The 27,774-nt window shown below is 44.6% G+C and overlaps 1 protein-coding gene and 1 long non-coding RNA gene across 2 annotated transcripts in view; one reads left to right on the top strand and one right to left on the bottom strand.

Annotated features, from left to right (window-relative positions):
• Positions 1–9,879, bottom strand: part of LOC111246598 (uncharacterized) — a 33,103-nt gene extending 23,224 nt beyond the window's left edge. Inside the window, exons 1-4 of the mRNA XM_086982608.1 lie at positions 9,143–9,879; positions 8,545–8,716; positions 7,689–7,908; positions 2,132–2,268 (exon numbers count right to left, since the gene is read on the bottom strand). Coding sequence (XP_086838734.1) covers positions 7,744–7,908; positions 8,545–8,716; positions 9,143–9,879 — 1,074 coding nt within the window. The 3' untranslated portion in view covers positions 2,132–2,268; positions 7,689–7,743. The remainder of the gene's footprint in view (positions 1–2,131; positions 2,269–7,688; positions 7,909–8,544; positions 8,717–9,142) is intronic.
• LOC147756899 (uncharacterized) lies at positions 3,403–26,096 on the top strand. The gene is made up of 3 exons (XR_015323308.1): positions 3,403–4,466; positions 5,008–5,348; positions 24,174–26,096. It is a non-coding gene; the product is annotated as an uncharacterized LOC147756899 (long non-coding RNA).
• Positions 26,097–27,774: the final 1,678 nt, after the last annotated feature.

Here is a 27,774-nt window from a genome sequence, read left to right as displayed (position 1 = left end):
GATAATCGCGCTGATGGTGATGCTAGCAGTGATAATGACGTCTGTCATTCTGTTCGTTTGTATGCGGACTCTTCAGTTCCTGTTCTTTCCTTCGTCTACATCGTCCTCTCACTTTGCGAGTTCGACTAACTGCTACTACGAAGTTCTAGCCGATGAAGTTCGGCTGCATCGAGTCATCGTTATCGTTGGCGACGTTTCTAACAGCAATCTCACATTAGCGTTGCTTACAACGCTGTCGCTGCTGCAACTACGATAGTCTCCGTTTCCTCTAGTTCCCTCTGTCGGCTGACGGGCAGTACCCGGCGGCCCAGAGCTGGCTTATCAACGGCATCACCCCGATGTCGACGATGGCCACAGTTATAGGACGACGCCAACGTGAGCTATAACAGCGTTCGTTTATTCGCTTATGCATCCAATGATGCCGTGTTGTTCCCGTTGACTGAATTGGAACCTGATAAGATCTCGACGTCAGCAGCAGCAGCGATAGCAACATTATCGTTCACTTCGTCTTCTGCACGAAGCGGCCACACCAGCCCCGCCGACAACGACGATGACGATGACAACAACAACAACAACAACGAAAACCTAGCTAGTATTCTTCCTGTCTAGCTTACTATTACGGAGCAATGTTCCCCGATGGTTTTTCCGTAACCCATTCTGCCCTAGCCCCAATCGTGTGCCTCTTCACGTAAGTTTTACACTTGTGGTCTACAGCAATCACGGCAGCAGCGGCAACAACACCGGCTATGGCCTAAAACTGAGCGTGAGCGTGTCTGTTATAATATAACGTATATAATTATGTGTAAATGCATCCGCCAAATGGCGATTGCTGGGTTCAGACAACTAGCTGTGACCTGCCTGTATTGGCTGTCCGTTTATCATGGAAACAACCCAATGGTACTAATCTGGCGGAGCCGTTAGTTGCTCTCAATATAGTCGGGCGAGCTTGTATATAATATAAAAGATGCGCGCGGTCAGCAACAATAAAACAGCTAAGAAGGAGGATACGTATAGTATTCTATATGTATAGCGCTCAGCATTTCAATTGTGGCCATCACGACGTGTCTGACTCGTGACGGCGGCGCTGGTGATTCTGCGGCTACTACCGCCACTGCAATCGTCGATGTTGTGGCCTGAATTGGTAGCAGAATGAACATTAGCACAGGTACATGCACGTCGTAGTGGGCACGCACATTGTTTGCTTGCATATATATATATATATAGCGCTTGATCTCCTTCAGCTCCGCGAACGGCCCAGCGCCTCTGCAGAATCTAGGAACAAGTTGGGAACAGCTTGGACTGACACGCTTGCTTGAGGAGACAGCTATTGGGATTTAGGGGAGGAGGGGCGCAACGACACCCCATTTGACCTAGCTGCCAACGAACTAGGCGGCGATCGGGGACACCTATTGCTGATGGCTGATCTTCTGGTTGATGCCTGTTGACGAACGGCACTGCGTTGACAAGGCGCTGCTGTCGCTGCGGGACGAGCGGTGCATTAGTTGCTGCTCGAAAGGCGCCACAAAAAGCGAATTATCGAAAATGCCGACAGGTTCACCTGAGATAGGGGGTGATGAGTGTACAAAGAAGACAGACAGCCGTGACAGCGCCAGCATGGAAATATAAAACAAAGAGGGAAGGTACAAGGGCGAGGTGGGCGCGTACAACATGCTACAACCCCGTTGGGATTCCGCCTGTCTAGCTCAGGGCCGGATTCGCCCCAGCCTCGTTTTCCATTCCGACAACGAGAGTAAGTCCGAGCCAAAGACTGACTAAAAGACGAACGGTCAGCTCGTGTACCTCGAAGCCAGTAGCTGGGTGTGAGGTAGTTAAGATGGCGAGGACTAGTTAGCAATCTGTCCGTACGCGCAGGCAGGAGGACTTGTGCCAGTGGGGACCGCGTATGCGCGATAACAAGTGAGACAAATGTGGGCGCATTCACACAGACGTCCAAAGAAGAACGAGCCGCAAAAGTAAAAACCTGTACAAACAAAAATTGCAAAAGTTTATCTCTGGCAGACAGACAAGGGCCGATGAATGGTCTGTTGACATGATGAAAGAGTTTTTTGTTAGCACTATTCTATACGAGTGTTTTTTTCATTAGGGGTCGCCTGGTATTTTAGATACTCACCCACTTCCAGTAAGTATTAGTTACGAAACGTCTTTGTCATATAATCGATTGGCACTCTTGAAGTAAGAGGATCAATCCAGGTATCATCCTCTATGAAGTTTCCTAAACGCGGCATGGGCTGGTCGAATAATACCCAACTGGAAATATATGTAAGTGGTATATCGTGAACTTTACCGTTACGATTAGGTAACGTCCGGGGATGATTTACCTTTCATAAACGAGTAATGCATTTTGTTAAGTTGGTAAGAAAACATACAACTGCATACAGCATTTGTTTTCTGTGGCCAGACTGTATAAGATATACTTTGGGACCATTTTTCGCGAAGTATTGGACAAGTATACTTGGTTACTAACAAATTTTCTTAAAGCACAGATCCACTTTTCATTAAATCATAAAAAAATATATATAGATTTTTAACAAATGTAAATAAGAACAAAGTTTTTTGTCATTCGTTTTAGTTCGAAAGATTAATCCTTAACTGATTCTCTAGAAGCTGGATTGAAGAGCAAACAAAATACTTTTACATTTCATAAATTTCTAGCGATTACGACGATTGTCGAGACGATCGTCGTAAAACGCATGCTTTCCCCAAAAACAACAAAACTTCGGTCACTTATTAGTAACTCATATAATGACGGGTTGCGGCCCATAATCTAGATAAATAGAAATGAAAGAGGCGACACTATTCTAAGAAAGGAGTCTAAAAGGATTCACAGCGCGGGCTTTTGTGCATTGTTGAACCCTGTTTGCAATAACTGAAAGACGAAAAACACAATAGTATAGAACTGAAAGGACCGATGCAAATTTTCTTGATATTTCTTCTAGCTTGCATAGCACTTGCCTCGTGATGACGGTGTTGTCAATCAATAATTAACGCCTGATATCCTTTTCGATCACAGACAATCGATCGTTGTTTTGTAATTACGATAAAACTCATCTGATTGATTTATATAAGTAAGATAATAATAATAATACGCTAGTATTATCTTTGTTTAATATATATACATTCAAGTAATTATATATCTATTATGTCAGCATTAGCTTGTGATACGCCGGGTTCCCTTCGCGACCTCTTTGTTAGTCCTTTTAGCGTACCCATAAATAGACATCAGCTTATATAAACTTATTAAAAAGAAGTTCTTCGCTATCCATTAAATGTATTATACGAAGCTATATTCTTGACATCCCAAGTAGGACCTGTAAAAACTAGCTGGGCTCTTTTATCTACTTGTTGTACTCAACGTGTTTCGTCTATCCGTATCAGCCGACATCGGTCATTTACAGACGCGGAAGTGGTGTGTAAAGTGCTCGCTACCCAGAAGATATGGTGCACCATCCGCGTTATGCTCTGGTATCGGTTGAACGCGTACGGGACATTGGAGCCCCCTGCACTTCAGACCCGAAGGTCAAGCAGTTTCCCTGTTCCTGCTAGTCGTTAGTAAGGACATCCGTACCCGTTTTGGCCGGTCTCAATCAGCTGTCCGCATGTTTACATCTGTCGTGTTCGGCGTCGACAGAAGTTACCGCTTTATAGATACCCAAGGCCGTTGCGCTTTTGATACCGCTACAGCGTTAACTCATACAGCTAGCTGGTACGGCGGCAAACAGTGGCGATTTCGGTTTTCACTCACCTGTCCCTCGGGAAGTTTGCTTCTCTTTCAATCGCTTCGGTACGTGCAGACGAAACTCGTGTGTGCACAAAGGCACGACAATGCATGAGTGAAGTCAGCGAGGCCAACCTCGTGCTTGAACGGCTTGGTGCTCGGGGGCAGATTACCGACATGAACAGCCAAAAAACAGCCGCTCCTGCTACGGGTCACCTCCTACAGTGTGGAGCAAAGGTTGAACACCCTGCCGCAACCGGAGTGGATCCACCGACACGATTGCACGCTATGTACTAGAGTACGCTGAACTAGTGGTCTAAACCATTTGTACTATGACTATGATAGTGGCGTCTACTTCTAGCGTAACCGTAACCCACTGTGACTGTAGCCCCAGGCCGATTCATGCCTCTTAGGGGTGTTCACATCGAAATCGCTCGGGCAAACGGACTACCGCTTCATTCGCATGGGTCATAGGAATGCAGAGAAGTATTGAAGTTCAGATACGGTTGTTGGACTGTTAATAGTCGGCAGCCAGAAGCATATTTCGCAAATTTCGGATCAGGTAACGAAAAGCGAGTGATACTAAGAGGGGCAACCTGTGCCGAGAGGGAGGCAAAGCTAAGGGTATGGTGACGTCACAGCATGGCACGCCTCAGAGATTGCTGTGCTACATTTGCCGGAAGCGTGCTAGATCCCAAAGGATCTGAAAAGGCTTATCCGGCATTTCTGCGTACGTAAGTTTATGAGATAGACGCTTTAATATAGCAATTTTGTCGTAATAGGAAGGGAGCTCGGGGTTAATCGCGTGGCGGTATTCTGTCATGTGATTGTGGACACCTCGGTGTATTTGCTAGGTTTGAAGAATTTCGTTGCAGACAAACGTATAGGTGACCGAATTATATATTAGCCAGTGATCTAATTTTATTTACTAAATTAGTTGATCTTATGTTCGCTTTTTTCTAAGTAAAGCGATGATGCTATCAGAATTCGTCACCAGGTTAGGGATGCACAGAAGGCATCATAAGGCAATCATGAAATCGGTGCTGTCTATGTGCGGTGTGAGTTATACGTGCCATTATTGCTTCGGCATGAAAGCAGGAACCAGACCGTCAGAAGTGGATAAATCAGCAGTAGAAGTACTAGGCTAACGATGAAGTCTGATCAGGTAGAGCTGCCGTTGTAACATCTATGCAACATACACAGTCGCGCATCTATTGACCGCGACAGCTTACTGGCGTTGCTGTGTCTTTGTCTGTAACCGTCGTCTATAGGTTTGTATAAGACCGTTTCTCATTGGCGCAGCCTGGCGAACGAGTCCAGAGGAAGCGAGCCTCATCGCCGGACCAATGGTATGATACGATCTCGATTGATTGATGACGTGGGAGCGAAGTCACTAGACTGACTGACTGGAGCTACTACAAACGCTGGCGACAGCGGCATCAGCAGCAGCAGTATCAGCTCTGTGACAGCAGGCAAACTACCATGCGGGTTCTCAGCGCCACGAAGGTTCAGCAGCACGACCGCCATCACCAACAGCCCCGGCGGTATCAGCAAGTTGGGCAAGCTTAATGTCAACCCAATACCCAACCGATACCATTCAGCTCCACTCATGGTAAGCCAATATCAAAGGGATAGTCAATAGCCCCATAGGCCTTTATAGGGGTTTCTCGCCTCCCCACCTTCTCCATAACGACACCAACGAGAAAGACATAAACATTGTTGTTTTGTTGACGAATGAATTGTTGTTGGCTGGCTGGTTGACTCGCAGATATCTCCGATATAGTTTCCATATTGCCGTCTACGACGATAGCCAAGTCTAGTGTCCACCACGATATAAATAGTCATCACAATGTATAGCTCAGTGTTCGAATCCGCGCGCGTTGTTTGAGAATGTAAACTGTACATGCAAATGGTCGAAAGTTAATTCTTTCAATCGAGTTTCAAAATTAGACTACTGCGTTACTTAGTTACTTTATAGAAGTACAACTTCTATACTCCAAACAGCAAGCTCGTCACGTTTGGCACGGTAAGCGTTTGTCTTGCAAAATGAGACGCTTTAATCTAGTGCTCCTTGCTGGGTTTTTCTTGATTGAGCTATCAGTATCATTACTAGTTTTCAGTTGTATTGCATTTATCTATAGATTTGCATAGACTCACTGTTTTCAGCCTCTGAGGAACAGAGAGACCTATACCCAAGCCTTACATTCGTTGCTTCATTCATAGTAGTCTTCTTTTGTTTGGCCTATTTTCAATTAACCTATAGACGATATATCGTTCATTGTCGTGTTACTGATATCTATAAATATCCTCTAGACGCTCTATGCAATATAAGATGTTTCATGTTTACGCAGATACCCGCACAAACTGCGGTCGCGTCGCAACGTTTATTCTATATCAGTTGAGCCGTCAATATTAGCTTTTTTCAAAGTCCTATTTGCTCCTCCTTCTCGTTTGAAATTGTAGAATATATTCGGTAGTGGCAATCACTTATCAGGGAGAAGCTACAAAACGTGTAAACAACCGTTTTCATAACCTGACTTTGGCTGTGTATGATAACGGACGGCTCGGAACCTGATTGGCGAGTCTGCCCATACAGCGTAAGGATGTTTACCGACGACTACTGCAACTGTCTACGGCCATTACCGCTGCGCTTATAGACAACGAATAGCTGGAATGGCAGGTATTAAACCCGCACATACTCCGCCTAACAAATAAAAAAGCAGTGACTATCGGTGTCGTCAGCACGGGCGAACAGCGTCCGGCGACGGCAGATGGCCACATGTGGGATTGGGGTCGTCCAGTCAAGCCAAGATGGGGCACCCCGTCACCTTCCAGGCACGAAATATTTGAAACTGATATTCACGTAATATGAAATTGATCTAACCAGATGTGTACGTCCGTCACTTCGTGCGTCTATTCCTCTACGATTGTTTGTGCTTGTTGTTCTGCCGTGACGCTTTTTACCTGCATTTCGCTAGTCATTAGATGTGATCTCGTTTTTTTCATCTAGTACTGCCTCTGACGGTGTTTCGTTTGCCATGCTAGTGAATGCACGAGCAAGGCAATGGGGTTGGTTTGCTTATTAACGCTCGTTCTTCGTTCATCAAAGGCAGTCCACATTCGGTATAGCACTGGCCATCGGCACGGGGTCCTCTAGGTGCCTGCCACGTGCTCACGTGCACTCACTTAACGAGCACGGTAGTTGGCTCTAAGGAACCAGCACGGCCATGATCATTCTAAATGGATCGACCCACGGCTAGTTCTCCGTACATCTGCTCAGTTAATATTATTAGTCACATGAACAGAATTCACGGCAACGTCGACGCGCACTAATGACGTACTCTTTTTCTGTCGCGATAATTACTGCGAAGACGTACGACGTGTAAAACGAAAAGATTACGACTTCTGTTAGATTGGATGGACCGTTTTTTGATGGCTGCGTCCGATTATTGTGTCCGGCAACGAAAATCAGACGTACGTACGTACGTACGTATGGAGACCAGTCATCTAGTGTAATTAGCATGACGCTGGATGTACTTGGGATCGATATTTAGACAAGCGTTTCCAAAAATTCAAAATAGTACGAATTTTCCGGCTTCGCCCGTCTAGACAAAATGAACTTTGGATTTACAATTGCCTAAGATCAGATTGACGGAAATTCACTAGACATTTTCAGAAATTCGGATCATCGTTTTTTAAACATTGCGACAACGTTGGCGAGCCAGTAGTACGAACAGCTGACGAAAGGAGAGGTTTGTTGTGCGCCGTCGATCTCAACTTACTATAGAATCCAGGGCTAGGACCCAAGTAACAAGCTCACCATACGTGTGTCTAATCATTTTTGATGCACAATAAAAACAATTTTCTTTGACACAAAAAATACAATTATTTTTGTATTTACACAACATAAAAAATGATCCTGCTTGACTAGATAGCTAGCAAAGGATCTCACCGTCGTTCGTTGCCCGAATCAATTAGCATCGACCATAGTGGCAACACTGTTTCCCTTAATAGACCATATTTCTTGCCATTTTGATAATTGTCACTCTCGTTTGATTCATTTCACCAAAGTAAGCGACTGCCGGATTCTCCAAACCCATTTCGATGCCGATACTGTATTGTTTACCACAGATAACCAGCCACGCGCTACTTGAGTCGCGTTTGTGTAGCATCTGAAATGTTATTGCAACGAGATCATTACGCGTCACTTAAACCAAGTAACAGAAGCTTTCCATCCTAGCGTTTTACCGACGAGTCCGACCCGACCAAACTACCCATGCTTTATGCTGTAATTGATCGCACCTATGTCAGCTCACCATAAACACCAGACACGAAATGCCCCTTAGTACACAAGGCATATTTTTAGGTGTCCTTCAACCTAGGACTCGAAACTACTCGGAGCGTAGATAGAAGCTTGAGAATGTAGAGCAATGCTTTTCAAAGCTGACCGTTGATTGCGGCACCCCTCTTCACGTGCCGCCTGTACAGGGCATGAGCGGCCGAAAAGATCTTTCTGCAGAAAGTGGCATTTTTGCCATTAAGACTATGCATTATACTATATTATAGTATAATGCATAGTCTTATAACTTAATATTAGTTAATCATTATAACACAACCTATAGCTTAATAATTCATAATAAAGGAGTTATATTGACAAATGCCAGTTTTATTATTCGTTACAACGATTTGCGAGCAAAAAAATCGAACGGTCATACCGCGTACCTTCCAGCTACCTGCAATAACTAGCTCACTAGTTATGCAGCAAAACAAACGTACCTACAAACGTGCATGAAGATTAATTAACCTACCTCTCTGAGGTCAGAGCATATCTTTGGAGCAGTGTTCATATCGTGCTTTTGGACAACGTACCGAACGACCTGGGCCGTTGGGTCCTCGGACTCCCTTCCAGTCACTTCGCGGAATTGGATCAACTTCTTCACATCTTTCAACTGAGCACCCGGAGTGTCCTCACTGGGCGGACTTGCCAGCAAACAGGAAAATCACTACCACTGGTCATAACATGTAACTGCAATTGTTCTCTAGTACACTTCGGTACGCTGTGAATACGTCAGAATTGGCACTACCAGTGGCTAATAGTTTATAGTTTTCTACTACCTCAAGTTCTCAAGCCTACCTAGCAGGATGGACTATCTGCGAAAGGAAAAATGTTCAATTAGCTTTGATCGATATGTATGTTAACATTGGAAATAGGCTAAAAACGAATGCTTTGGATTTTTCTTCCGAGAGCGTCGTAAAGCCATATGACATAAGACAGGTGAAGGAAGCCGTTCAAGCAATTCTGCGCCTGTTAGAGTAATGAAAGTCACATCGTAGAACATTACTAGTTCTGGAAACAGATCAGCTCTAAATCTCTGGTAATTGAGAAAACATCTCAGAACAACTTACGCTATTCGTCCGCCAACATAGTATCCCTTTAGGATCGCGATGTTTAGGTCCCCGTATTTTGCGAATAAGGCCGAATCTCTTCCTGCACAAAATTGTGCTGTGGACATATTTCCGCAAGCAGTAATCCATTTGATTTGTTTATTTCGCTTCTGGACAATTTCACGCAGCTGGTCAGCCACATCAGCATTTCTGTCCTGTGAACTGTAGTTGTCCGAACAGATGTCCGTGACGGTCTTGATTTCATTGTTAGTAAGGTACGTGTTGAGTTCAATAGTAAGCTTTCCCGGGTTCGGCGGTCGTATATCATACACATTTCGAGCGAGGGAATAGGGCGCCAAAAATGGTCGAATCAGATCTGGCATAGCTCCGAACGGCCCGTTAGACCCAAGTGGGCGCTCCGATAAGGGTAGAAATGTTGCAACTCCAGCAGAGAACACTGTTTGGTTGCCCTGGTTCGGCGTCGGACTAAACGTCGGTCCTAACGGTGGCCTATCCAAACATGTACTTGATGTCTGTCCCGGTGGATACAATACTCCAGTAGTTGGTAGTTTTTGCCCAGCCCATGGGGGCAAAGGACTTGTGACTCCGACATCGAAAGCTCCCCGTTCCGCGGCAGATGACGGGAAAATCGATTGTTGTTGGCCTGATTGTTGCTGAAACTGTGGTACAGGCTCGATAAAGGTGATCCCACGCTCTTTTGGACCACCCAGATTCTCGCTACGCTTGGCACTAAACATCCTTTCAGAATCATTGCTCATTATCAGCTCCTTAGGCCTTACCTTTTACGGTAAGCCTTTCGTCAGCCGGTCATTGTCCACAACAATACATACCCGCATCGTTCTTTCCCAGAAACAAGTTGTTATTAACTCAAGCTGTTGCTCGTGATTTGTTGTTGCCTATGTAAGCGACACATACTAGGATAGACCTGAATAGAGACAGCTGTTTCGACCATCTAATTTTAGGTTAGTTTTGCTGTGGTTGACAAATTATTGCTCCGATGTCTTTTAGGGATCTCCTTCGAATGCATGTAATAATCTTCAATCATGGTATTAATCAAACGTAATTGCTTGTGAGTGTATCAGCACATCATTTTCATAGTCTTTTATTTTCTAGTTGCTAGAAAGCTTATGCTTTTATGGAGACAAGTATATTAGATAGGTACTCTTTCTCTTTCTATAGTTCCACGGAAACGTCGTGTCTTTATTTCGGTAAAACTTTTCTTTTAGCAGGCACTCCTGTACACAGTCTGCCTAGAGGACTCGACGAAGTATTCCACGTTTGCTCTACGGTCTTGCTTACCACGCTTACCTCCTGTAAGGGCTTTGACGGTAAATGCGAGTCCAGCATCAGATACTGACTTATAATTTACTTAGTGCAGCCGATCTGACGGTGTCTACCTTTCCGAGAAATTCTTGATTATCAGCGTGGTTAGAGACATTCATAGATGCATTACAAAGAATGATTTCGGGTAGACCAGCCAGCCTATTTCACCTACCGTCGCGCGTTCGACCTGCCACTAAGCTAGCCAACGTATAAGCTTCGGCGACACGCTGACGCCTGTACACCTATTCGGAATGAATAGAATATTTCCTAATAAAGAAACTGTGCTTTTGTGGCACACTTACGTAACCGTAGCCATTTCATCGATAGGATTTGAGCAAGACGAATTCCGGTGTGCAATATGAATTAGCACACTTGAAACTTAGCTGGCCAAATGGTGATCGGTGCGATTGGCAATAGACAAAGAGGTGATGGGAGATTGACGAGAAAATATATAATGATAGCGGTTGTTGAAAAATAGAATCGGTTGGCTCCGCTTTTCTTGTAACATTTCCAACATAGGGTATCGGTCTCTCTCTACTGTATCCATATGATACGCTGCACTCGTTAGCGAGACGAGCGCACAGTCCCTATAGCAGATACATCTATCTGATCCAACGCAGTCTCAGTGCATGATTCCGGTCGACTGAAATAGGTATTACAACCTGTGCTATACAATTGGGTCGCAGACTGACAATTCTTCAACTACTATCTATCAGGAATATTATACGCCACCATTAACTAACTGCATCTGGGCCGCTTATTCGCTAGCTACCCTTCCCAGTTGAGTCTTGTGCTTTATTTTCCCCGTCCGTGTGTTGATTTTTGCTTGCGATACCGCCTGCTAGACCGATCCATCTATTTTTCTAGTAAGCTTAAGCGATCGGGGCCCATACGGCCAATTAACGTAGCCAGGCGGGTCGTTAGTGTTTTTCGTTGAGACCCTTTGCAACCTGACGATAATGACGAGATGCTACTAGCCGCCGTTGCCGTCTTCCGCAGAAATGAGTCTTTGCTAGCTTTAAGACCAATTCTGTAGCTAACGCTGCTGGTCGTGTTATTGCGGTTGTCTAACAGGAGGTTTGTGGAAACGGCAGTAACACTGACCAGGAGTGGCGGAAGGAGCTACACCTGGCGTCGTTGCTGCTGCAACGATAACGGCCGCCTGTCTGGGCCAGGGATACCCCCGAGTGCGTGCCCCGACTACCGATCAAATGCGACTGTGGCAGCAACTCCGCCAGCAGGAGCAGCAGACGACACTGGAACACTACGAGTAGGTGGAGTACATCATAGTACGCCAGGACCAAGCATCACAGCCACGAGCTGTTGCTGTGGCCAAAACCAAGCAGGACCATAAGTATACCGCCGAGGACCTCAAAGAGCTTTCGGTTTGTAGTTAGTCGTGACACCGATGGAGTGATAGCGACAACAGCGGTACAAGCAACTACTAATGTATATCTTTAAGTCGAGCTGTCGCGGCAGACCCCAAGCTTACTTCGAGACTATTCAATGATACCCAACGTGCTGGGACGATGGCAACCCAACTTAGGAAAGGGGCAGTTGGTCCCGGCAACGTGAACGACGATAGAACCCCAAAAAACGATGCCCTGCTACCCACGAGCAAGCACAATACCAGTTTGAGATAACATGCTGCTAGTTTAACCGTTTTTGATAATAATAATAATGTGGAAGCGGTGACGCTGACGTCAATAAGAGCACAACTGTTTAATGCGACGGGGGCAGGTCATGGCGAACGGTGCGCACTACTTATGGATGAAAGGGTTATAGTGCTTTTATAATAAACTAGTACATCGATGCTATACAATAACCATAATAGCATTAGCTGGCTTTGTTCTTATTCTGATTGCGGTTATCGAATTAATTTAGAAGGATGAAAAAAATCTGAGGTTTTTCGGCGCTCAAGTTCGCGCACTTCGCCAGGTCAAATCGTTATGGGATATCGTCGACTTCGTCAGTTACAATGGAATCAGATGTCTTTTCTCTTCTTTTTAGTCTGTGCCTTATGTTCAAGCCTATAAACCTAAAGGCACACAGAATAAATATTCGAAAGTGGACAATGCGCCTTATGCGTCCCAGTTTTCTCCAAACTACACAATGTCAACTGGGTTGTTTGATTGTGATTAAGGCTGCACCCAGTTTTACAACATTCGAATTTCATCTCGTTCGTACGTATTCGTAAGCTTAATTTGCTAATTAGCAGCATGAAGGGATTATTAAAAAAAAAAAAAAAAACACGAATAATCAGAAAAATTGAATTGGATTCCAATGCAATCAGTAGTGATAACTGTCTGAAGACAGCAGTTATTCTTTGGAGCGTTTGGCATCCTATAGAACAAAAAGAAGACAGACGCTTCTGCTTTTCTCTCTTCATCAGGTTATCGTACGATGTCATAGATGATGAGGATCGGAGAATGGACCTAAACAATCAAGCAACATCAGGAAATACCTAGATAGAAGAAGAAGAGAGCAGTCGTACTATATCGTGATTAGTCGAAGGAAGGCCACGGTCGTCAAATGTTTAAGACACTTAGCGAGACAAATCTTCGAAAAAATGATCACCTACACAACGATATTCTGCTTCTTTCGCCGTCGTCGTCGTCTTCGTATTACTTTTACTGATTTATCGGCTGCTCCTGCCGCGTCGTACAAATTTATACAAGGCATTATTATTATTATTATTTCACCTTTTACGCTGTTCCGCGCAGCAGCGTCCCGGTCAGAGGGGTTATCTTTTTCAACAGGGGGGGGGGGGGGGGTTAAGGGCTTAACGCTGTTGCTATGCGCAAGCAGCTGCGGCAGTCACCGCTTCTTCTTAGATCGTCGACGCACTCGTTTGTTTACCAACGCGTCTCTTGCGTTTCTATCTGCGTGAACAATGCGTACCTACAAGTTGTGGTAGTAGTACGAAGCCGGACTACCAATGCACTACATAATGGATAATATGGGTATTATATTCATAGACGGATGCACATAACTAAGTAACTGGCCGTCTATTTGTCATAGTTCGCGCAGCGTTCACCGCAGGCTGTGGATAAACGGGATTCGTTGAACGGGTAATCCAGCATGAATACTCACTCCGAACAGTTCCTGCTCGCTGATGGATACGTATAATCCTATGTCGTTCCCTACCGATCGATCAATGGACGGCACCGGCCAATTGGTCAGCGTCGATTGCGCGTGCGCATTCGAGAGGGGCAGATCGGACGCCGTACGTTCGTCGCTCATTCAGATGCCGGCAACAGCAGCTGGTTTACGCGCGAGCGGTCCCGCAGTAGCAACAATGCCAGAAGCTACAATAGCAGATGACAGCGACCAGCGAACGCGGGTGTCGATCTATATACATGTGTATGGGATCAATTTGTAGCGTATGTACATAGCTTTGGTGAGGCCGACCACGAGCATGCACACACAGGTAACTAGTCAGGCATTTAAATGAAGAATATGAGACACCTTGATAAAGGGCGGCACGAAAGTGATCATGGCCGACAACGGCAATTATGTAGCAAATTTTTTGCTTCAATGATCAATTCAGTAACGACGGAGACATTTTGTTGTTTTTGCAGCTGATTATTATGGTCGACGTTGTATTCGTGTTAGGTTCTGTTGTTAACAATACACAAGATAGAAGAGTAGCACAATAAATCACACGGTCTTCATGTATTGTTTATTTGTGTACTCGGTCGTATTAACTTTGGCACTAACAATCTGCATATTAATTTACCCATCTCCGTAGGGGAGACCGAGGCAAAAACACTAATCAAGCAAACATAGGGTAAAACGCAAACTACGAAGTCTCTGTAGGTCTCCTATCGTGACAATGGCCAAATCGAATGAACACTAACTCTATCAGCGACGATAATAACAATCGAGAGTAAGAACAGTACAAAAAATACGACGATTGTACATAACAGGAAACCAGCTAACAACTTTCAGCGTCACGAGTAAGCTCATTAATGGTAAATAGTTTGCCATGTCGTGCAACTTATCATGCACGGCCCCGTGTTGACAAAAATAACCATTCACGATAGAACATGCGTTCCGAGCTCGTTTTCACAGTTGGGCATATTGATGGATCGTTGATCCAATTAGAGTAATCCAGGCCCGAAACAGCCCAATGATGACCGCGACATCCAGCGTAACGGCAAACGTATTGCAGATAGGCTGATGTTTTTGTGTATCTAGTTGCCGTACAAACGCTATTTCATGCGACCAACTTTTATCGATCATCAGCAGGTTAGGCATAGCAGTTCGTTTCCTAGGTGAATTTGACACGTTACATTTTGATTGAGCGGAAGTGTTGTCAGTAAAACGCCATTTTTTTTCGCCGGCAGCTTCATTCGACGTTGAGAAGATCTGGCCATCTGTGTCGGACGGGGTTTGCATTTGGGCTGCATGAATCGTCCTTAGGTAAGGGAACCGGTCTCACGACACCCTACTATTGCTTAAACAGGTCAAATAGACCAACTATGCAACGATTTGTTCGATAAGCTTATAAAACCTACTTTGAGTTATCGTCATTAAAGAACGCCATCAATATTACTAAAGTCAATCCACCGACATCTTGTATTCGAATCTGAAATCCATTTGAAGCCTGCGTACACGATGCTCAAAAAAAGCGGTATTATTTTTTCTATTATTCACTATATTTAGTTCTAGAGATACATTCGGAATTTTCAAGTCAGACGATCTTGAAATCACCTCCGGCATGGTGGAGATTCCTTGAAATTATTTTCCTGATACCCTACCTCATCAAATCGGCAATGAGAACACTGTTTTTATACTGCGCTTCTACAGTTAATACAAGTCAATTTGCATTTCGGTACGTGATCTTTTTTTTTTTTAAATAAAGATATTCTGGAACTTATCTGTGCACCATACTGTAGTTAGCTCTGAAACTCATTATAACGCATATCAACACCCACTGATGTTACCCGTAACTAGTTCTCACTGGTTACTAATTTCCAACGTTTTTCCTTCATTCGCCTTTTCCCCGTCGGCGTCGCTGTTATTGTTTTGGGCCTTATGTCCGGTATTGGACGTCCCGACGCTAGCAGAAATCTATAGATCACGCTACGTCCACTTTCGTTGCGGCGTTGGCTGACGCACGGTCCTTCATCTTTTATGTGCTCTGTTATAGTTACGTGCACACAGTACGTAGAGGCAGTTTTAGCACGCAGTTACCTCGCTTCTCGACATGTGTTCACTCTGAGCTCCTGTGCTGGACGTAAGGGCCTGCTGAGAGGACAGTTTTTCTTAGCCACCGCTATTACTGCCACTGGTTCATGCGAGTCGGTCTGTTTAACTATTCCGCCTTGGCAGTACCTCCAGCGTCGGTTTGGTGCCGCTCGTGTCGTGGGATGCTGCAGTCGAACTTATTTGCATTTCGTTAGACATCCCCTTGTCTGCTGCTACGTCTGTTATTGCAGCTGTTGATTATGCTGTCCGCCGCCAACCGAAAGAGCTTCCACAGTTGGCTTCTGATGGCGGCGTTGGCGTTGTGTCGTGTTGGTCCCGGCTACGGCCACAGCGACGATCGTCCTAGCTAGGAGACCTCCACTGCTTGAATGGACACCATCGCGCCAAGAAGCAAAAAGCGAGAGAGAAAGCAAAAAAGTCAGGTAGAAGATCTGCACGAGGCAATGACGGTACAAAACACTTGATGGATTCACCTCGATTGTTAGCCTGCCTCGACGGCTGCCGCTGGGTTTTATCGCGGTCGGCTCGACTACTCGGCCGCTGCGCAACAAATAGCATAGCGCAGGACGCCCGCCGATCTGTCTGTCTGCCTGAGTGGCCAAGGAGGGAATCCCGTCCAAATTGGCAATTAGAATCTCCGCCTAAATGGGAGAGCCGAACAGGATCGGGATATAGCAACACGCCACAGCGCAAATACAAAGTCGGTGCCGATGGAGATAATAGACAGTAAAAATACGACGGCCAAGAAACAAAGATAAAGAAAACAATAACGCGATACGGTGTAAAGGGGGAGAACATTGTTTCGAAGCGAAGAAGCATTGTTAAGGCGATAGGGTACAGAGACAACCTGCACACACAAGCACAGCCACCGAAATCGTGGAGACACATCGGCTGGTCAGCGGTGCTTCCTGTACAATTAAAGAGGAACTCGAAACAGTGGGGGGTCAGATATCTAAGAAAGCCAAATCTCTGCATGGGTAAATTATTTGGTTACTGGAGTAGTTACTGGGTCTGCATTAAACCCAAGTTCCTAATGTACGCCTAGATGAAAAATGCCAATTAACGATAAACTGCTTGCTATTAAATTGAGCGCATAGAATAATTTCAAGCATTTACTCTATTGACTTAATAATTGGCCGAGTAAAGAAATTTATTATATAATATGTGCGTGTGTGTATATATGCAGTTTATAGTACGCTGTGTTTACCACCGTACTAACAAACGTCACGTCGATCTATATCGTTTAGCTAGATAATTTCTCAGATGTACATCTAGTATTTCTAATTATTACTTAGAAAGTTATTACTATCATCGTTCGTGCAGACAAAAACCTCGTGTCAGCCTGACCACGCAGTGAAGCGCTCGTACTACGGCATTATTTTCTAGTTCCTTGTGCAATCATAACCGCAATCGAACCTATACGTTCCGGTCCTTTTTGTTCAGCTTTGTCAAGTGGGGCAAAAACCTTCCAAAAAAAATATTTCATGGCAGACATTCAAGATGACTGCATCATGTGGCCGACTTTGATACAGTAGACTGGGTGTAACCTATTCGAGGCTAGGCCTTACAACTATCTTCCTTGTCTCGGCCCTCTTGGTGAGCTAGACATGGAGTGAATCTCTTTTTCTAAAAAGCCCACAATCTTTAAGCCACTGATGCGTGAAACTTGTCTGTATGTATTCTCTCGTTTCTCCAATCTTGTCACTATACTTTGTCACTGATCAATGTTGAACTGGGTTAAAGCCCTTTCCTCGCTACCAGTTCACTGAGCGAGCGTACTCCGTAGCAACACGCAGACGGTGTTGCTCTGTTTACGGAGTGTATTTAGACGAAGCGCTCACTCTCCATACGCAATTCAATTGCTGCTAAAAGGCTGGATCCAACGCAAGCTGGACTACACTTTTTGTGGCTGGAGACAGCTTGACAAAGAGTCCGACCGGTCAGCCCAATAGGGCCTAAACAGTCGCACAACGGCGTCTTCATTTCTTACTATACAAATGATATAGCAAGTAATGGAAATGAATCGCGACCAACACCACAGTTCTGCCACACGTATAAACTCTCGTTTCATCGTTCGGGGAATTGGCGATGCTTCGGTCAGTTCTGTTATCGTTGTCGTCTATTGGAACAGGCACCCGCCCCAGGATTTTTATGAGACAAGCAATGCAGAATGCCGCTAAACCATCGTCGGAGCGCGCGTTGAAGCCAACAGCGCGCAACAGTAGCTTCTTCTCACCTGAACTTCATGGACGTGTGAGTGTTCGACCTGTAAGAACACTCTGCCACTGAGATGTCAGCTGTTGACGCTGTTGTTGTTTGCAATGTTATCTGACTGCCTTCGTGATCGGAACCGTCGTCGTTGTCGCTGTGGTCTATTGAGGAACTCTTCGGTCTTTTTCGTTCGCTTTCATTCACTTCGCCAGGCTCCCGCTCGTCTTTTTCATTTGCTTCTTCGTCGTCGTCTTCTTCTTCATTCTCCTCAGTAGCTCTTCGCCTAGCTCCGTCTTTTATATTCTTTCTTCGTCGCGTTCCCCTCGTTCCGTCGCGTACAGCACAGCAGTGACAGTACTGTTGCTTTTTTCTGTCTTCCTCGTTTCGTCCCTGTGTCCTGTATCGTTTATCCATTCTTCGAAGTGTCAATTGGTGCATTGTGGCTGGCAACAGTAGCAGCAATGGTGGCCGCTGAGATGGCTCAGACATGAATATTCATAAAAACATTCACACAGTCGATGCGTACGATCTCAGGACACACCATTGAGTGACAATGTGTGTTCTATGCCAGCAAATGTGTGTCTATCTATCTTTCTTTCTGTGTCTGCGTGCGTGCGTGCGTGTGTGTGTGTGTGTGTGTGTGTGTGTGTGTGTGTGTGTGTGTGTGTGTGTGTGTTCGTGTGTTTGTATGTGTAAAAAAACCTCGTTTGTACCCGCCTGTCCGTGCGCTGTTATTGCTGTTGTTAGCAGCAAAGCGTCTCACGGCTGTAACCGGTTAGACTTTGGTTTTTACATAGACCTGGCTTGATGATAATGTTAGGTTTAGGTTGCACCACATGGTTATAGGTCGTCACATCGACTGCAGAAGTGGCAGCTATAGAACGATGACACTGGCATAGAGACTAGGTGACAGGACGAGCAAAAGATGGTCGTTAGTCTGTAGGTGAGTATCGGAACGCACTCGGGCGTCTGCGAGACTTACCGATCGGACGGACGCTTAGAAGACCATCGCCGACCGGCCACCTGAGTTAGCCAACATGGGATGACACCCGAAGCCACAAGATAGACAAGAGCACCACAGCGGATTTTCCTTCTCCTGCTCCTGGAGGTGATTGCTTGCTTGCTTGTGCAGTTTCGGCTAGGGTGGACAGACTATCAGTCAGTATTATCGAGCTATATTAGACACAGCGTGTATTACTGTGTCTCGTGCAAAGTTTAAAGCCTACCCGTTAGACCTCTCGCGCTAATAACACAAATGTAACTACTCGATATGCCCTTAAATCGGATTTTAGCAAAAAAAAAAAAAAAATATCGTACGGTTGCCTCTGTTCTGCCAGTGGCGTGCCGAAAAACTGAATATAGTTAAAAGCTGAACATTGGCTAGAGACATTTGCGTGAAAACACGTTGCACTGCTTTTTACTACACAGTAATGCGATATTACTTCGCTTTCGACTCGGACCGAAGTGATGCGCCAAGAGATACACCATTTCCAACAAGGCGCTATATATATATATAGTGAGCTCTGAGTGAATAAAGCTGACGCTGCTGGTACGCTACGCAGCTACACTGTACCATCTCATTTTTACTGGTCGCATGCCGCTTCTAATAGAAAAAAAAAAAAAAAGTCTAACGACCTCGAAGGCCGTAGCCTATTTCGTGTTAGACACACAATACAAGCCCGACCATAGCCCTGATTGGAGTAGCTAAGGTTACACACATCATATTACGATGGTGGATAGGCAAAAAGTCAATATTTTGTCGCTCTTTTAGAGATCATATATATAGAACTGAATCAAATAGATGGAACCTTTCCATTCGAGGAAGAGCACTCGCCATCGCCTATCAGATGCCGTTTATTGCAAAATTATCTTGAAACACAACTCGGAGAAAAATGAGAAACATCACAGGATGTTGATTGAATTGTTGAGTTTGTGTATATGCTATTTTAATTATTCTATGCTCAGAGACCTTTGAGCCCGTGAATTGCAATAGGAGTACAGTTCCATATTTCCGGACATAGATTTTATATAAGCATCTCTTTCTAGTTGTGTAACCGTAAGGCGAATTCTAGCGAAATGCTTAACGAAAGTTCGAGTAGTGTAAACCTTAAAATAGTTGACGTCGAAGAGGATGTTCATCATTATATGGCATAGATGAAACAATGCTAAGGTCAGATATTCTCAGGTTTTTTTTGCAAGTGCCGCTAATATTTGAAACATCTTCGGTCGTTCTGGGTCACCTGCGCGCATCCTAAAGCTAATCGTTACTGCTCGTCCGTTCTGGAACAACCCGAGCTTAAAACGGTGTTTTCTAGCGTTTTTTTCATTTTTACAAATGTACACGAACCTGATTTTTTAATAAAAGGAGCCACCATATTGCTAATGTCAGACTCCAGCTTGTGAGAATATCGTATAGTAATGATACCACGACGTTGAAATATCCTTTTCAATGTTAGGTCTATGCCATCCATATCAAATATGTTTTAGAGCGGCTTTCAACTCAAGTAGATTTCCTTTTAAGCTGCCACTTTTCTTACTGAAAATTACCCAGTTGACGCTGCTTTAATGCGCCCAAGTAACTACAAGTCTATCCTACAGAACAAATAAAATTTCGTGTCTACTTGTATTTTTTTTTTTTATCAATTTCCTTCAGTAAGTTAACGCTCCGGCTAGCGCTCATTAACTAACCGCTCGCTAACCAATCGCTTGGATTTCCTACCACTTGTCCAGGCCCAATATTTGTCGCGGAGCAAAGTCGTCAACGAAAGCAATCACACCATTATATCACTGTCATCGTCGTAAGCGTTTCAAGGAGGGAAGAAGAATAGGGAACATTCAGTAAGTTGTGGCAATGGCGGTACCGTGTTAAGGCGAAGCTTGTGGGGTGCCAACATGGGACACATCGACGTTGCTGCTGAGTTTCCATCTGTTCTATGGTTGCCACTATCCTTTATTGCTCTGGGCGCCAGTTACTGTCTTTGTAGCTTCCTTTGCCGCTGTCCTTTGTTGGTTGTCGTAATACCGGCGTTGGTACCTCGGCGCGGCGGTCTGCGGGCGCGCGCCGCGTCTGACTGAAGCGCCACCCATTTCCGGAGAGAGCAGGCGCGCGTTTCAAATTTGAGAGACGACTAAGTAATGGTGACGATGATGATTGTAGTGAGCATGATGGTGGTGCTTACGATGACTGTGGTGGTGGTGATGCCTGTGGAAACGTCTAGCGCTTCCTGACCGGCTGCATGATTTGGTACTGTGTCGTTGCGGTTAGGGCAGTTGCCGTTGGTTGACGTTGCTTTTGGCGCTAACTCTGTCAGTTTGACTCTAGGGGATACCGTGCGGCGCTGTGAAGAGCCAACAGTGGCGACCAATAGAATGGTGAACGTTTCTGATGTTATTCGTTCATTCAGATATTGAGAGGTTTTCCTTTTTCGGCCGTCTTCACACTTCAACGGTGATTTGGCTGACGGTGGGTGCATAATTGACATGCGGACGGAGCGACGGACGAGCGCTTGACAACGTTCTAAGGAGGAAGAAATCAGTTGCCAGAAGATTGTTACAACTGCTAAACAACAACTACGTATGCTATAAATTAACATAATTCACACGTAGTGGAAGGTTATGCTCGAAAAAGCTGAATCGGTCTAATCCATATAATAATACCTTATCTAGCTATATGACCTACACGTTTGTCGCACTTAGCCTTCGTCCCATGACGACTTAGAATAGGACGACTGTCTCTATTTTCACGAGCCTCAAAAAATCACCTCAGGTGTGTTTTAAAATTCCCAATTTTAGCAAACGATCGACCATTTTAGATACTCTATAAGGTCGAAGGTACTATCTAGATGGCGCGTCGACACGGTCGTTACCTTCGAGTCGCTCACTGTTGTACATCTTTCTTTCCTCTATAGATGATATTGGTATATGACGCATCTGGTCCGTTTATGGCACAGCATTATCATAAAGAGCTTTGACGATTATTCTGTATCATTTTTTTCTAGATTTTATGGTACTGCGTCCACGTTTAACATCTCGACAGTTGATCTCAGACGATGAAGTATCCGCGATTAAAGGCAGGCTATTGAGCTTGTACATTGCGACAGTGGGGCTACAGAACGCATTCATGACACCTTTATGCAACTATTATAACAGAAACGATAGTAGAGAAACGCGATCCGCAATGAAAATAAAAAATATGTTAGAAATTTAGTTCCAATATTACGATCGAGCAAATAGACATAATGCGTCATTTGTTTTTTTCCACTGCTAGACATAGTCACCATCACTGGCCGGTACGATTAGCTACCTACGATGCATTGCATCCAGTAGACGCTGCGGTAGGCGTGCGGACAAAAATTTTACATAAGACGGAGATACGGATAGCAAGCGGCGTCTGACTGAACTATTTAGCTATTCGCTATAGTAACAACGCTTACAGCCAGACAAACAAACACATTCAAATATAGAAACCCAGCGCACAGGCTCGAGGCGCCAAGATCGCCCATAACGATACGCTACCATAATTATTTCTCGCATATCGCAGATATTTAACAGAAGAATGCCGCGACACTGGAACATAAACGGATCATTTTATGATTAATAATTGAATAAAATCATAATAACGACACTACCGACCGCCATCACTAGCATCATTGTCATCATCGTCATTCTTATCATCATTGGCGTCATGAGCGTTGTCGGCTGCCGCCGCCACCGCCGCCGCCGCCGGCTGACTTCCAAAACAGCAACGATGCAGTACGTCAGCCCAGCGCTGCTACTGACGCCGCTGCTTTTGGCCGTTCGTATTCCCTCCATACAGACGATGTCATATTGCACATGTTTCATAGGTCTCGCTAGGACAACGCTATGAGACCACATGAACGGAAAGCAGTCCACCTTATTATATTACATATTGGTGGCTCGCTTCGTGCGTCCGCTGGCTTTCTGGCTGGTGATAGTCTTTGCCGCTGTTGATGGTTCGAGCTCCGGCCAAAGCCGGCGGTGGCGGGTAGGCGCTCCTGCGGCGCTCGATGCTCGTTCTGACGCAATCGTGCTCGATCGGCCACCAGCATCAGCCTAATGATGACTCCCCAAGAGTGCCATTGCGTCCCGGCGGTTAGCAGGCGGCTGTTCCAAGTTTACACGGGGTCGTCCGTGCCTCCATTAGAAGCAGGAGCAGGACGGCGGCTGCAACAAAAATCGAAAAGTGCAGAGCGTGCTTGGCCGCGAACACATGCACAGCTGTGGAACGAGTACGATAGTGTTGCAATAACGGCTTCAGATAGTGCCTAAAGTTGAAACAGTCCTCAGCCCTTGTCTAATACCAGATCGATGCGATGTCGACGCTAACGAACGATAGACCTCGGTTTACCGCTTGTTGTTGTTGTTGTTGTTGTTGCTGTTGCTCTATGAGTATTAGTAATCATATTTCCGATTTGGTATGATGTGATTTATGATGAGATAATTCGCTGCGTGTCGTAGAAGCGAACAGAACTACTGGACACTATCGAGGCACATACGCGAAATCATTTAACCCGTGCGGCAAAAGCAGACGACGGGCCGACGTACGCCAAAATAACGTCTAAACGCGTGATAGCAGAACTAGTAAACTGAAGGGAAGGACTGTAACGACGCGGTCATTTTCCATTGATCAAATTGAACGTGGGGAATGTATTTTGTTAAGATGGCACAAAAAATGTGGTACTGACGTAATCTACCAGGCCAATATAACGCCAGGGCTGCAACGTTGAGCGTTCTCCTGAGCACTTCGATTCCTACTAGGTTCAGGGATGGCCGATAAGATAATACTGCCATAAAGTTGGCAAGGCTCCCTGAATTTTAATCTCAACTCTAATAATTACGTTTAGAATGATCCAACTGTAGCTTGCTTCCTGTAATGCTGAAACCTTAAAGAACAAAATACCCACTTCCATATGCTGTAACTATTTGGCTTGTACGATACTACGCTATCCATAACTAGGTTGTACTATACATTCACATTGTTTTCTAGCGAACAAACGTTTCCGGCGTTGAACACCCGTCAAATCCAATAAATTGTCACACTCGAAATTCGTGCGACACTATTTTACTTACATCCTTTATTAAAACGATGACATATGGTACCTTTTTTTGTTCAGTTTTCTGAACCAAAGGTATCAGGTCATAGCAGTGTGCCACTTCGTTCTAACAGTAAACGATATGCAATAATTGTGCGGTAATACAATGCACTTATATTCTGTCAAGCTGCGATACGATGCTTCTGTTTTTTTCTCTGGTTTTCTTTCAGGCCGCCATTTGGCCTTGCCAATTTAGCCATCTCGCTTCATATGGAAAAGTAGACCGCTTCCCTTCGCGTCACTCTTCGATTCACTGTTGATTCGGGTGCATACGTTACGGTAATGGCGCATCCGATATTCAAATTACGATATAACATGCGGCGACCAGTTGAAAACTATCTTGCTAACAATGGACGCACACGTCTCACTGGGATCTGCTGTCAAAATAATAACTCTAATTATATTTTGGGCACTTCATATAAGGATGACTCAGTTTTTCAGCTTTCAGCGTTGACAATCGTTCACACAGCACGGTAATAGGATCTTTCCGTATTGGCCTGCCTGACTCAGATACATGGCCCTGGTAGGCACAACTAGTTTGAATAAGGAGAATGAATAGATAATTAATGTGTGCATCTTATTGAAATAATATCGAATATCCAAAACCTTATCTAATTTCTAGAAGCTACAGCTTTTTATCAATTGTTTCACTTCCATACAATCAACCCAGTTACTACTACCCTTATCGAAGTAGTGTTCGGGGCCGAATACCCTCCAGTTGGTTTTGAGCTTTTTTAACTACCATTTTACGGTGTGCATTACTAACGATGCTACAGGTAGCTGCGTGCGTATCCATCAGGGTTCCCATAGGAAGAACGCTACTTTCAACAGTATGAACATGACGACCGCAGCAGAAATCCTTCGTTATCTGTGTCCTGGAATGACCTGAGTTCAGCTATTTTATTTCACTCTTGTACTTTTCTTCTACCTATTGCTCTTACTGCCGTGTAGAAGTTGGCAGCGGAAATGCTTCTGTAAGTACACGTCGCAGTGTGAAAGAATTGTACATCTGCGTTTCGTGTGCACTACTATAGGCTGAGCTTACTTTGCCCCTTTGACCATTGTTGCAACTATTTGCATGAACTAATTCACAACCCAATCCTGCTACCACTGCCAACTTTTAGCCGACATATCTGCAGAATAAAAAATGTTCGTATTTAACAAATATGGCATGTTATGCACTATAATAGACCGGCTTCATTTAACGATTACTTAACAGTTGCTAGAAAAATTTGAATTACCATGAGGGTATACAGCCCACCTTATCACACACTTCCGTAAGGCCATAAGACCGTTTTGGGACGACGTCAATCTGCAGCGCTCTGTGTTAGCCACGTCCTATTACACGTTCCCATCCAAAAGCCATGTCTAAGCTAATATATTTACAAAGATAAAAAGTCGAAGGGACCTAGGGGGAACAAGAGCGGTTGGCCTAGTCTATTTTTGCTAGTTCGTGGCTAGATTTAAATATACTGTTTGTATTATTGTCAAGCGCAAATGCTCCGAGGATGCATATCCGACCGACTGCGAGTCCACCACAAGTGCTTCGTAATGAAGACAAGAACTCACTGTGTCAACGAGGGCTTGTGTGACACGTCTACCGATAATTATAAATGACAGGATGAGACACAGAGGTTATCTCCTTGATCCTGCAATAGAATTGTACACGAAGTCATTAATTGCAGTGTCTGCGTGTTTGAGTCAAAAAACCAATATATTGTACCTGTGAAGCACAAGTAATACATACAGATACACTGTTATCGGTGATGGCTCTGAATCGAAGCTGATGATAACAATTCAAGTTGACGGTCAGAAAGATTAACTTCAGTCAATATTGTTGTGATATATAAGGCGAGTAACCAAACGAAATGTTCGGTGTTTTGCCTGTCGGTAGAATTTAGCAGAACTCATTTAGTAGGAAATGCAATTAGTATTACTGAATGACGCCTCTGGCGTCCTGTGATCGATATCATTTATGTGGCAGAATGTCTTCGATCATGGACATCGATGTATGAAGATCTACTTCACGTAGACAGACCCTAAACAAGATAAAATAGAAGATGATTGTGAAATAACTAATATTAATCGTTTTATGTAATAACAAAGTATGTAGTCTTTCAAATGTCTTTCCTCTTTCTTATGTATATATTTAGCCCTTATTTAATGGAGCCACTTTTACATTTCAGTCATAAACAGTTTGGAGCACTGCCCGCTCTTACTGTAGCTGATATATGAGCTTGAAAAACTTTTATCGACTATATCCTGACTTTGGTCCTGAGCAAAGTCCGTTGTTGAGCGTTTGGTCCGGCTAATCGGGCGAAGCAGCTGCCCATGAACGTTAGTCCCAATTATCTTGGCTCAGTGAAGCGCGATACAAACGCCCAAGTTTAAAGATGGCCCAAACCGTAACAGTGACACGACGGACGCCAAAATGCTGTTAGAGTGCTGCTGCGATTGGTGACGATGATTGGACAACATTAACCAACTTATCTGAATTTGACCAGCCGGCACAGTAAATGCTCTATAACTCTATCTTAGGGTACCACATTCCGATGAAGAGGTACCCGATGCTTCATTTGTGGCCGTGATGGCCGACGGACCTTGTCATCAAGCAACACTAGCCTTGTTGTAAAGACGCATCTAGCGATAACTTACAAATCAAGGGAAACACAAGGATACTTTTAGTCACTCAAACATAAACCTCAACACATGTCGAAATTCCAACTGTATCCGATAGTTCGAATAACGTTGTCAGCCGGACACGCCGATTGCGGGTAAGCCTAGCCATTATTTAATAAGTAATTTATTTTGTATCATCAATGCTCACTCAAGTGCACTTACACACACGCGCCCACACATAAAACAGTGCGCGTACACGCACGCGCGCGCGTAGAATCTCTCGATGACGGAAAATCGTCAACATCGTATTCCCGCGTATCTCTAGCTTGGTCAGTTTCCCTCCTTATTTCTTGCCGGTTGCTCCACAACGGTCGATCGGTCAGCGTTGTCCATCGATAGATTTATTGAAATGAGCAAAATAACTAGAAGGCATAATGGCAGTGAAATTGTATTGAGAACTGCTCGGACCTGACGCTGTTCCTATAGGCCAACTGAAATCGCCTAGCCAACAATTCAGAGGTCGCAGTTCTCGTACGTGACAAAGCAACTGGACAAAACCTCGAAGGAGTTCGCGCGAGAATAGAACGTCGATAGGTCGAGACCATTTTGTGCGACTCCGTCGTCGCGATTTAACCTAATTGATGTCTTTCACCGCGACATCAGGGCGATCGAACGCTGCGGCAGGTTCCAACCAGCATGAATATGACGACAATGCCAACTAGAACAATTTGGGTTAACTAAATTGGGACAAGGCGTCCTTCCCACAATCGAGTGAAAGGGAGCCAACGCGTCAACGTTCGAAAGGCAGAAATACAAAGAACCACATGGATTCAAGATAATCACAGCGGTGGTGCGAGAAAAATTACACTTACACAGCATACAATCGAGAGCTGGATACCATAGACAAAATGAATTAATGATGAAAAGTCGGAAATCGCGATAGGTAAACAACGGCGGTAAAGGAAATTGAAAGTGATACATTGTGACAAGAGAAATGCTACAAACGTAAAATCATGGCTGAGTAGTTTTACTCAGCCATGATTCAGTCACAATACTCTGTAGACTAAATGTAGTTATGCACAAATAACTATTGCCACTTTTTGAACTTATCTAAAAAAAAAACAAGCCAAGAGAGTAGTAAATAAATTCACA

This window comes from Varroa destructor, unplaced genomic scaffold (genome assembly GCF_002443255.2).
Source record: "Varroa destructor unplaced genomic scaffold, Vdes_3.0 BEIS01000003.1, whole genome shotgun sequence".
Lineage (NCBI taxonomy): Eukaryota > Metazoa > Arthropoda > Arachnida > Mesostigmata > Varroidae > Varroa > Varroa destructor.
The sequence above is the reverse complement of the archived record's forward strand: the minus strand, read 5'-3'. Positions and strand labels throughout refer to the sequence as shown.